Source organism: Prunus mume, linkage group LG8 (assembly GCF_029339155.1).
Source record: "Prunus mume cultivar Tortuosa linkage group LG8, ASM2933915v1, whole genome shotgun sequence".
Lineage (NCBI taxonomy): Eukaryota > Viridiplantae > Streptophyta > Magnoliopsida > Rosales > Rosaceae > Prunus > Prunus mume.
The window spans coordinates 11,204,552-11,217,445 of NC_142705.1; the positions used below are offsets into that span (position 1 = coordinate 11,204,552).

General features: G+C 37.0%; 2 protein-coding genes across 2 annotated transcripts; one reads left to right on the plus strand and one right to left on the minus strand.

Moving 5' to 3' along the window:
* The first annotated feature begins 5,058 nt into the window (after positions 1 to 5,058).
* Positions 5,059 to 6,617, plus strand: LOC103339539 (E3 ubiquitin-protein ligase PUB23-like). Its single transcript, XM_008242845.3, has one exon. The coding sequence runs from the start codon at positions 5,267 to 5,269 to the stop codon at positions 6,482 to 6,484; it is 1,218 nt and encodes a 405-aa protein (XP_008241067.3). The 5' UTR covers positions 5,059 to 5,266; the 3' UTR covers positions 6,485 to 6,617.
* Positions 6,618 to 10,920: 4,303 nt separating this feature from the next.
* LOC103339637 (Dof-type zinc finger DNA-binding family protein) lies at positions 10,921 to 11,862 on the minus strand. The gene has a single exon (XM_008242968.2). It carries the CDS (start codon positions 11,860 to 11,862, stop codon positions 10,921 to 10,923), a length of 942 nt encoding a protein of 313 aa, XP_008241190.2.
* Between the last annotated feature and the right edge of the window lie 1,032 nt (positions 11,863 to 12,894).

Below are 12,894 nucleotides of genomic sequence, written 5' to 3' on the forward strand. Positions count from 1 at the left end.
TTTCTCATCCACAAGTACAACTAAATCATCATCAATTAGTCAATTAGAGGCAGTAGCCAACCTCTTCAATCCAATACAAAGATGCGTACAATCACATCATCAGAGGCAGCCAGCCATATACATCATATTGGTTGCGGGTAATGAGGTATTCAAAACACAGACTTTTCGTAATTTGGACGATGAATGGCGTACGCACTAAGACTATGGACATGCAACCAGCAAATATACCAATCACTTCAACGTAACCTACATAATTCATAATCGGTTTTGTTTATATATATATATGAACCAGACTTTTCTTGTCGGCGATGATTGTTTGAAATTCAAAGTCGCCTCTCACGTGATGCATAATTAGCCACTTACTCTTCAGTCTGTAATAAGTGTTGATGCATCATACATCTATCTACCTTATACGACCCGCTGACATGTAGCGGTGGCCATAGCTTATAAGGTTGACTTTTGAATATATTCAAACTCCTCTCTTGGCTGAAACATGATAAGCTCTAAAAAGTTCCTGTTTGCTTCACGGAAATTTTAAGGATAAGAAATGGAAGATTCATTTTTCATATTTGATAATGATGGGAAAGTAACGAGAAAATACCACTTTATTTCCTCTCCCATGTTTGGTTTGTGTGAAATATAAAACAAATTTTGTTTAATTTTTCAATTATACTCATGTTAGAAATATAAACTAAATAAAATAAAAACATAATGCGTTAATGCTATTATAATTCTAAATTGTTAATGGGGACAAAATAGTCATTAAAAATGTGCATTTAATGTTGTCCTTAATTAGTTTCCCATGGAAAGGGAAAATGAAACCCAAAAGGGTGGAGAGTTTCATTTTCCCCTTATTTTCTTATGTGCTGTGCAACCATTAACTATATGCTTAGACTTACCAAACATGGGGAATCAAGCCTCATTCCTATGAACCAAACATACCCTAAATTTTAAAGAAAAAAATGGAGAAAAGAATACACAAATAAATCATACCAAAGCTATCAACCAAGTCAAGGGTGCATAACTAGAATTGTAAAATTGGGAGGCCAAATATAAATACTAACTTGAAAAATACATAAATATTAAGAATTTTCATATTATGGCTAAATATGCTTTCCATTTCTTCATGTACTCATTGGTCGGAAGTGCCATATACTTAAATTATTAACAAGCTTTCTATTACTAGTTACCCAAAATAACACGAGGTATGAATAGGAGTTTAGAAAGAAAAAAAATTGGTTTGGGGGGGGGGCTTAAAGTGGCTCATCCACCACTAAAATGGATAACGTGGAGCATGTGTAGTCGTTGAGCTTCATGATAAGCTAACCTGCTTTAATTCCAAGTAGGAAGTAGACTCCATCCCAAAACAAATTAGCAATGAGTAAGTATACCAACTCTTTATAAAGCAAAGATTTGTAACTATTCTAGTATGAGATATTTCTTCACTTCCTCACAGTAATAACAAATTCATGCATCAAAGTAAAATGATAACATAACGTGACGGTGTTCAATCCATACGGAAAAATTCCTCAACAAATGGCCATATAGAGTGTGGATAAAGTTAACACGGCTCTTGGTGGTCAGCAAATATGCGATGTGCGGTCGCATCCACACAGACCCACAAGAATGAATATGAAAAAGTTTGAAAGCGCCTCTCTCATTCTCAGCCTCTCAAAGGCCATTTATGGCCGTGGATGGATAAGCCCCTGAGACTTTGAGTTGAGAGTCGAGTTGTGGCTGGCGGCCCTAACGCTGCGGGCACGCGTTTACCAAAGGTAGTAGTGGTATTTGGGCACGTGGGAGAAAGAAATCATATGTTACAATCTTTTGGACAAGTTATCATTGCGGTCGTCAGCACGGATTTAAGATTAAAAAAAATAACTTGGGTTAAATTTTAGATTAAATTTTCCAATCGATAAAAACAACAAAAAACAAAAAACTCAACAGGACGAGTAAATTTCATTAATAAGCAAGAAAACATACATATAGTCAGAGACATATTAAATCTTACCCCTCAAAATACAAACATATACATAAGTGAAAACTTAATTGAAAAACAATAGCAAGCATAACAACCAATAAATTAGGTACTAATACTCAAGTTAATAACACAACTTGCATTGACAAATTTCCAATATACAGTGCGTGGGTTCGAAGTCGATTTGGACTTTTCTAGTAGTGGGTTTTTTTCTTTCCCTTTTGACAGTTTGAATAGGAGTGTGAGTTTGTGTGTCGTGTACAAGAGGTTTGAACACATAATCATTCTAACAAGCAAACCATGCAACAAATCTTCCACCAAGTGTGCGTGTGTGCGTCGTGTTTTCTGTTCAGGTAGGATACGACACTATTGTATTTTGGCCTGATCATGTTGGACAAGATTCGGAAATTGATATTGATATACAGACAAATCTTGCCAGATTCTCGCTGCAACAAATGTAGCCATGCGAATTCTTGCCATATTTTTATCACGCAATTGGATTCGTCATTGGCATAAAAACCTCTTGCGTCATTGGCATTCGTATATACATAATATTTCGTATTTTTAATAGGATATTAGTTTTTCGTAAGAGTACACGACAGCTATAAACAAAAAAAACCTAAATCAAACTTAATTAGTTTTTTTATTTATTGGAAGCTTATGGAAAAAACAAAAAGGGGTATTCAATTAATACACAAGTCAACTAAGAGGTATTTTTCATCAATAGTTTTTTTTTTTGGGGGTTAGGCAATTAAAGGAGATGAGCTATCCACACCACACATATGATCTGCTAGTCTTGCCGATGAACTAATACTCCACCCACATGTATGGTCTACAACCTCTCTTTCTCATAAAATTAGTCGCATGACTAGCATGTGAGGGGTTGAATTTGAGTGTGTGTGTGTGTGAGAGAGAGAGAGAGAGAGAGAGAGAGAGAGAGAGAGAGAGAGAGAGAATTTTAGAGAAATTATATCTAACTGTTGTAAGCAAGAATATATCATAAAACTTATTATCAAAACTATTATTGTTAACATTTGATTATGTCTCAACCAATGATAAAACTCATTATCAGAATGATTAGTGTTAAGATTTGATTATATCTTAATAATCATAAAACTCATTATCAGAGTTTTTATTATTAAGATTTGCACTCCTGGGCCACATTCTCATACAAGATTTCTTGGGCCACATTCTCATACAAGTTGTTATTATTAAGAAATGTTAAATTTCAGAGAGACGGACAAACGGTTCACTACTAGTAGCAACGTTGTTCCCAACTTAACCACTTACAAAGTATGGTAGGTGCGGGGTTTTATTACAAAAAGTCTCGGTGCTATTAGGAGTGTAATCACTCATTATATGTTGTATTTTATTTAGTCAAGTTTATAATGTTGGATTTTATATTTGTCAACACGCCCCCTCACGTGGGATCACCACATAGTGAGCCACATGTGGAGCCAAGTACACATCGAAGTCAAACATTCAAGCTCAACACGTGAACATCACGTATTGGATAAAGAGTAAGGGTAAACATTCGAATCCAACATGTGAACAACATATATTGGGTAAGAGGTAAGGGTAAATGCCCAATACTTCTAGCCCAGTCAATTAACCACTTTGGTCTGATACCATATTAAATTTCAAAGATATTGACCAACAGCCTACTATTAGCAACACCGATATTATCTCCAAATTAATCACATACACAAAACCCAGTAGGTGAGAGGGTTTATCACAAAAGCCTAGGTGCTTTTATGAGTGTAACCACTCATTATATGTTGTATTTTATTGAGTTAGGTTTTCGATACGAGACTTTATATTCTTCAACAAGAAAAAGAGTGGGTTTCAATGGTCCTTCAAGTGACCATTTTTCAATCATGATTGGTCGCAATGTTAACCATGTTTTGTAGATTGGCTATTTCTAAATCCAATTGTATGAATAGTGAAGGATGGTGAGGTACAATGGTGAAGGTCATGGATCACCTGAAGTGTGTGAGAATATAAAGTGAAGAGTTGTCCCATATTGGAAATTTAAGAAACGTTACATAGACTTATAAAAAAATTGAACTGCTCTCTTCATTGTTAATTTATTTTGGTGTGAAATCTCGAATTCTTTCATTCTATCATGGCATTTTGTATAGTAAGTGGACCTCCTTTTTTTTTTTTTTTTTTTTTCCTATTGTTTGGTAATAAAATTATGATTCACAATAAGTTTCTCCCCTTTTTCCCCTTGTTGTCTTGCTAAAGATATTTAAATTAAAAAAAAATTAAAAAGAATCTAGCCGTTATTGGTTACTTGGTTAATTTTTAGTTTTTACCATATCTAGTAATGAGTGCAAATCATAGTGAATGAAACCAACCGGTCCCCCTCCGTCCTTTAGTAACTTTCATAATGAAGCACAATACTTTAGTAACTTTCAATCAGATAATTAGGTTGACTTAACAAAATTACCTCTCTCTCTCTCTCTCTCTCTCTCTCTCTCTCATCAACGAGATCAACGTACTTCACATGCAAATCAAACGGCGCATATTTCCTCCACGTGCCATAAAACCCAAGAGAGACCATTGTATTGGTCAAAACAAATGGGATGTGGGCAGCGACAACAACCCAAATGGCCAAGTAAACTAACGGAGTGAGAAGGCATTACCAAATAGCCCCCACACCCATCACCTTTTGTCGGCAAGCAGGCAAAGCAAAATTTAAATTGGCACGAGCCATAAAGAAAAAAGGGAAAATTATTATGTCGTGTTTTCTTTTTTCTACATAGAGAAAGTCAAAGGGGGGGTTTGGAAATTGCTAATGCATCTTTGCCCAAAATTTTGTATTTATTTGCATGTGCATTTCACCTTGTGCACTTTAATTTAGCCCATTGACCCCACCATCCCCTCCATGCTTAATGACTTGGTAAAGTTAATCAAACTTGAGCCTTTCAATAACTTGGAAAAGTCTTCATCTTCATCTTCCTCTCTCTCTACTCTCCCTCTACTCTCTCTCAACGCTCATATTACCCGTGTTTTGACTTTCTCATTTTGAAAATCTCTCACTTTCCTCCCCAACCCCGCATATATATAAATAAAAACTCAACCCCTCTCTCATAACCTCATAAACTTATTCAAACCATTTCACAACTATATCAAACACCTTCATCATCAAATCAATCATCAAACACTCTACACACAAAACCTCCTCTAATTCCTTTGATCCCTGTTCATAATCCTAAGTAAAACCTTCTTAGTTTTGATTTCCACCAGTTTTTTCCCTTCTGCGTTTTCGCTCTTTTTCCATCAATGGATCAAGAAATTGATGTTCCTTCATTTTTCATCTGCCCCATTTCTCTGGAAATCATGAAAGACCCTGTCACAATTACAACCGGGATAACCTACGACCGGGAGAGCATCGAGAAATGGCTATTCTTGAGCAAGAACAACACCTGCCCCGTCACCAAACAAGTGGTTTCGGACTCTGACATCACCCCAAACCACACTCTCCGCCGGCTGCTCCAAGCTTGGTGCACCTTGAACGCTTCTCACGGCATCGAGCGGATCCCTACTCCGAAGCCGCCTGTCAGCAAAACCCAGATCGCCAAGCTCTTCAGAGAAGCCAAAAAGTCTCCACAGTGCTTGTCGAAATGCCTTAGAGAGATCCGGTCCATGGCGTCCCACAGTGAAGCCAACAAGAGAAGCATCGAAGCCGCCGGCGCAAGCGAGTTCTTGTCTTCCATGATCATCAACAACGTCAGAAACAACAACAATGTTGAAAGCGAAGAAGCTTTGAGCATCCTCTACAACCTCAATCTCAGCGCAGACGCACTCAAAACATTTGTAGGCAAAGAAGGGGAGTTTATCGAGGCCTTGATCAAGCTCATGCAACGTGGAAGCTACGAGTCTCGAGCTTATGCAGTGATGTTATTCAGATCAATGTTCGAGGTGGCTGACGACCCAATGAAGATGACAAACTTAAGACCTGAATTCTTCATCGAAGTCGTTCAGGTCTTAAATGATCAGATCTCACAGCAGGCCTCAAAAGCCACATTGCAGCTGCTCATCAAGCTCTGCCCTTGGGGACGAAACCGAGTCAAGGCCGTCGAAGCCGGGGCGGTTAAAGTCTTGATCGAGCTTCTCCTTGATACATCTGCAGACAGGAGGACCTTGGAAATGACACTGGTAGTTCTTGACATGATGTGCGCCTGCGCAGAAGGCCGCGCAGACCTGCTGAACCACGGGGCAGGACTCGCGGTGATTTCGAAGAAGATAATGAGAGTTTCGAAGGTGGGGAGCGAGAGGGCTGTGAGGATTTTGTTCTCCATTTGCAAGTTCTCGGCGACCCCGAGTGTTTTGCAGGAGATGATGCAACTGGGTGTTGTGGCAAAGCTGTGCTTGGTGCTTCAAGTGGACAGTGGGAGCAAGACCAAGGAGAAGGCCAGAGAGATCTTGAAATTGCATGCAAGGACATGGAAGAACTCTACTTGTATACCAAGCAGTTTGGTTTCTTCTTATCCTTCATAGAGATTGAGAAAGAAGTGCGGCTTTCTCTATATATTTTCAGTAATTTTCCATTTTTGTGTACATATTGGATAGTTGGTTATGATAAAAATATATATACAGATTAACGGGCAAGTCCCTTAAATGTTTGATCACATTCGTATGGATTTTGTTCTGTTTTGGTTCATGGTCTAATTGGTCCTTCTGTAGTTAATTGCTCGATATATATTTGGACTGATTACATATATTTTGCAGAACTTTTCATTGTTCTGGAAATTCTTCTCGAATTTGAGTCGTTTATGAGAAATCGAAATCTTTTGCTTTCTTTTTAATTTTTGGTCAGAGAAATCCAAAGATTAGTATTAATAAGCCCATACTTTTACTTTTCATTGTTACTAGTGTATATATATCATACTCATAATTGTTCTCGACAAATACATAACCATTTAGACAAGAATTTAGAGCTTTTTCCCATTAAATCCAATAGAAAGGAAAAAATCAAAATTTCCCAAATTAAAACAACCTTAGCCCATTTATGTATTCATATCATACATGAAAAATATTCTAAGTATGAAAAATGGTTTTGAATAATCATTTTCAAGAGAAAACTTGATTTTATGGGATTTTAGTATGAAGTATATATTAACTTAATGAGCCATCATTTTTAGCCTAAATCGTATTTTCCTAAAGATTTTCATATTTTGACTTGGTATTTGATTTTCTAGTATTTTTAAGCCATTGTAAACTTAAGTAAATGGAGTAATATAAAAATAAATTAAAGTACTTTTAGCAGTTTCTAGGTCACCTTGTTCATGCAAATACATAAGATATTACTTTAAAATATAAAAACTTGAGACCACACTGGCTCCTGAGCACCAGCACCTACTAGCTATAGACCTAGACTTTCTCCCTCAAAAAAGCCAGCCAGCCACAGAAAATAGTCATATCTTCCTTGCAAGTGTGTTATACAATTTAATTTGCCCATCTTTGTGGACCGAATTCTATATTCCTGCAATTATACCTAATACGGATAAACAATGGGATTATTAATTCTATTAAGTTACAGCTTTCCTTTTTAGCAAAACAAGTACAACATTTAGTATTTGACTTTGCATTATAATTAAAGAGAACAATATTAATTTAATCTAACATTATCCATTATATTGCTACAGCCCTGATCTCTTGGACCATTTGTGGTCACTCCTCTTTGGATGTTAATCTAATAGTTCAAAAAAGTTTCTTAAAAGAATGCAAGAGTGAGTGAATCGTTGAATTTACATTCAACTGTGTACTACAAATCCTTGGACCCATGTAGTGTAAGAGATCGGGACTGTATATTGCTGATTATATGATGTGATTACTACTTGTACACGTATATAGAAAGGTATAAGTTTTGTTCGGTCAATTGTACACGTTCAAGTTAAATACACCCTGTAAATTTATTCATATTTATTATTATATTATAAAATATAAATTCATAGTCTATCCATGTTATAACACGCAGTTGGATTATTATACAATAGTATCTCATACAGCATCTTGGTCAAGAGTGCGATAATAATGCCAAGACATTAGACGCATGATGTGATGTATGCGGAAAATCCAGAAGGGCCTTCTACCTTCTAGTAAATAAAAGAGAAGAGGGGAAACTTCCCCCTCCATCTAGTAAAATCAAATTGCGGCTGGGACCTTGCTGCAGCACATGCTGTGTGCGGCGCTAATAAAGAAATTTCCCTTTACGGCAACTCACCTTCCTCTGGGAAAGCAGTGGTAATGGACAATTCTTTACCTCACATTTTCTTCTTCTTTTTTTCCTTAATTTCTTTCTACTTTCGGTAAAAAATTTCACTTTCCTTGTTTCTTTTGTGTAGTTTCACACTCATGAGTCCCAATCTGATTATTTAATTCAATCCTCCAAACTTATCGAACCCGATCAGAAATGAATCAATATATTTCCCTTTCCCAAAACCTCTAAGTACGTACCTACCTTGTTTATTATGCAAAACAAAATGCTAATAATACCAGTAGATATATTCATTGGAACGAATGTGGACCATATATTTAGTTCCATATTCACGGGACATGGAAAAAATTTCCAGCTCGGACTTTGACTTACATGATTCATGAGATGTTGGAAATTGGTTTATTGTAGTTTATGCTGAGTTATAAAGCACACATATATAGGTGGGAAAGGCATGAAGTGTTATATACGTTCCAATTTTATCAATTTGCGATTATTGTTATATGCATGTCACGAAAATTCTACAAATATTATGATTGAGAATCATGTCCATATACCTTTTTCCACAAACACAAAAGCTAAAGTGTCACGAATTTTATGGCCAAAAGAAGCAAACATGTGGTGCAAATTCGTCAGTTACTACGTGAGATTCAACTCTCAAGAAAATGAACACCACCACCTCCCCTAGTCAACTCATAATTTCATCATAAATCCCGGCCAATCCCGGCCAATCCCGAGCCTCCACGTGTAGGGTACAGATTTCACAATGGTATAAGGCCTTACCTGGCTCTGTATTGTCAGATGATATCTGATCCAAAGTTGGCCCGACATTTTTAATGTGATATCATGAATATGATGGGCAACGATGCTGTCTTCCTCTATATCCTATTTTTTTCAAATTGGATATCCAATAACATGATCGGGTCGTAGTCAGTCTCAGCAGCAGTCAGCATTAGCAGCCTACAGTTGCATACATGAAAGCAAATCAATTTTCACGTCGTACACCAAGATCGTATGATCGATTACGTGGTAGATGAGCAACCTGTAAATTAATCTAACGTAAGGCACGAGAACTAATACAATAACAAGTGACATGCATTTGATTTTGACTAGGTGATGTTTTTAATTTTCTCTATTGATTCATTTGTCATACATATATTTATTATACGTATTATATGTTGTTATTACACTATTAATTGAGGAGCTTTGCTATGATTAGTTGCCCAAATAAATATCAACCATTCATTTTTTGTGGATCTTGATCAATAGGGAGTCGTCAATTTGGACATTTTAAAGAATTAGGTCACGTAGTATTAGCAGTCCACCCGAATTAAACATAAAGAGTATCCACATACGTGGTCATTCTACTTCCACCAGCCTCACCACAACAAGTGGATTTTGAGTTTCTTGCGGTCTGTTTGGTTACATCTCTTAATAGTTTTTGTGGCAATGACCGGGTTATAGAGCTAGGGGGTTTGCAGCATTTTGTATTCATAACGTGCAGTTTTTTAATTGATAATTAACTTGATAATGTAATTAATAAGATAGATTTGGTGTTAAGGGATCACTAATCTTTTTATTATTGATCAATATATATATATGATTTGATCAAACTTTGCAGGCACTTTATACTAGATGTTTGTCGGCTGGAAGATGATTTGTGGAAGTTAGTTATATATATCTTGGATCATGGGCGTTTCTGGGATCATGTGTTGCACTAAATTTCATGTAGTCCCCCAAAATCTCAAACCTAAACCTTGCCAACCTCCACTAATACACTCATCAATAATAAAATAGATTATTCAGGGACTTGTTCCAAGAAATTTTCAAACCTGGGCAATGCATGGTTTTCAGCCCCACAAGTTGTGCTTCCAATGAATTTGACATTTTCATATTCTTTGCTTTTCAATCCACGCGACAATTATGAACGGCACAACAAGTAGACTGAGTGCTTCTCCCTCCTTCCCTTGGAACCACGAAAGCATGCATCCTTTGAAAACCGGCAGAGGCACCACTTGGACTCTCTCAATTAATCTTTACAGTCCTTGATCTTGACCAAATATTATTATAAGTAATTTTCATTAATAGGGTTTTGACACTAATTTTTCCTCCTTGGGGATTCAATGAGTGGTTAAAGCAGCTTCATGGTAGTGGTTTTAGACATCAATTAGAAAATCTTAACTGCCAAATCTCGAAGCAGAAAGACCAAGAAAATGAAAGAGTTCCGGGAGAGAATTTCTATGGTTAATTTATGTTAAATGAATGGTCTATATATAAGCCTACTTAAGCTTGATTAACAGAAGGTTCTACGAGACTAATTAATAGAAGCTTCGAGCTTTATAAAAGAAGCTTCCATGGATTTGGAAAAAGAAAATATACCCTAGAGTAGGAAACTGGCTATACAAAATCCTCTCTGCGACTATCTGTGTGAGAGAGAGAGAAATACCTCAATCTTTAGTGTGTTCTTCGCTCACTAAATCCAGGAGGGCAGATGGGGTTTTGAATTAAAAGCATACACGAATTTCGTACCGCCTTGTAAATAGAATTAACAAAAATTACGAAGGAAAAATAAGTAATAGCTAGGAGCATAATTATTATAGATATTATTACATGGTGATTTTCGGTTTCCAATCTATTCGATCTATACATATATAACTAATTATATTCATAGTATATGAAAGAAAGATAACAAATTAAGAAAAGAACATCAATCTTGACATCAAGTCCTGGAGAAAGTTTCATTACATGGCAAATCAAATGGGCTCCAACAACTACCAATTAAGAGGTTCGGATCATGAGCTTCTGGCCCTCCTCCTAGTAGTGGTGTAGCAGCAGCTTGCATAGTATGACTTGTATGAGCCATCATTTGAGAAGTAGACCACAATGCCTCCTCTTGGCCTACTGGCAATATTGGTGGCAACCCAAAATCATTTGAATCTTGAATTTGATGATGATACTTCTCATGATGATGAATTAATGGGTCCAATCCACCAAAGTACATGAGATCATTGGTGCTACAATTTTCAGTGTGGCATCCAAGTGACCCAACAAGACCATTTTGATGATCTTCCATTAATTGAATGCTACTAATGTTGCCTCCTGAGGTTGCATTGTTCATGTTCAATGCCATGCTTGAAAAATCTAAAGCAGCTGGATCGAATTCACTAGGTAATTCTGGCAGCTGATGATCAGATCCAGTGCTATTCGAATCGTCTGGCTTTTGGTTCAAGAAATTTGCATAAACAAGCGCAAGATCAATACTTGAACCATCTTGACTTACTGAGGAGCTTGTGGAATCACCCAATGAGTTGTTCATAATTACATTGGTGCCATATGAATTGTGAACAGTACTCCCATAATTACCCAAATTAGTGGCACTCTTACTAGATTGATGAACATGACCTTCTGTGGCAGTGGCAGTGGTGGATAGCCTAAAGGACTTGGACCCTCTTCTGTTTTTCCGGCAGCCGCCTCCTACCGGGACGTTCCTGAGGGACCCACCCTTGGTCCAGTACCTCCTACAGCCCTTGCAGAAGTACCTTGGTTGAGTTAAGCTATAGTTGTTGTAGTAACAAAACTTGGTGTTGGAACAACCACACCGGGGACAATTTGGAGTTATCTGATGATGATCATCGTTTGGCTTCCATCCTGCTCTCTCCATCACCAATTGTGACCCAAGTCCGCATAGGTTTCATCAAAATCTCCCACACACTCTACTCTCTCTTGCAGAGTTGCGCAGAGAGAGAGAGAGAGAGAGAGAGAGAGAGAGAGAGAATGCTCAGTTGGGCTGTATATGTAAATGTAATAGTACTTTCAATACACTTATATGGGATAGAGTATAATTAAGAAAGAAGTGTATAGTACACCACCCCGTGCACATTGCATTCTAGCAGTGAGTGTGATGAAATATTCTCTCACATCGATAATGTAATAGTGTGATTTTACCAAATATAATTATTGTCTTCCGTTTTACTCCGATCAATTGATTTGAATTAGATACTCTAAGTCTATTAAAATATTGTACCAGTTTCAATAAGAGATTAAGCCATGCCACACCTGATGTTGTGTGTTGAGAGTTTTTCCCACATTAGAAATAAAAAGTCTTCTTTCATCTTCACCGATTACTAGTTTGTTTCAAGTACTGGAGTCATTTCTCTTTACTTACATATTAATATCATATATATATAAATAATTCATTAAACACACACATACAAGAAAAGAAAAAAAAGTTCATACATACGTATCAAACAGTAACTTGCTTTGAGTTGGCATCTAATTGTATTGTAGAGTAGGGATGAAGTTTTTGTGATGGAAATGTTGACTGTTGATGCAGCCGTACGTGCACAAGAGGTTTTGGTGGCGTTAAGGACGTTAGGGTATTGACCAAAAAAAGGACGTTAGGGTAGGGTTAGGGTATGATTGTGTGTCACAGGCCCGTAGGCTGATAGAGGGTGTCGGTGTTGGCCACACGTAGCACAAGGATATTGGTGCGATTTTCATGACTTGTGAGGGCGAAGCAGGACGCAAAAGCCTCGGAATGGTAATTACCAATTTCAGGTTCCTTTCAGGAGCAGACAGCCTCCCTTGAGTATTAATTATTAATTATATAATTCAATTAAATAATCTGAAGTGGAACTAAAACCCCTCCTCCTTAAAAGGGCATTCAAATTCCTCATGAACTATGGCAGCCTGT

Excerpts from the sequence above, each read along its gene's own strand:
- LOC103339637 (XM_008242968.2), bottom strand. The coding sequence starts at position 11,862 with ATGGAGAGAGCAGGATGGAAGCCAAACGATGATCATCATCAGATAACT.
- LOC103339539 (XM_008242845.3), top strand. The coding sequence starts at position 5,267 with ATGGATCAAGAAATTGATGTTCCTTCATTTTTCATCTGCCCCATTTCT.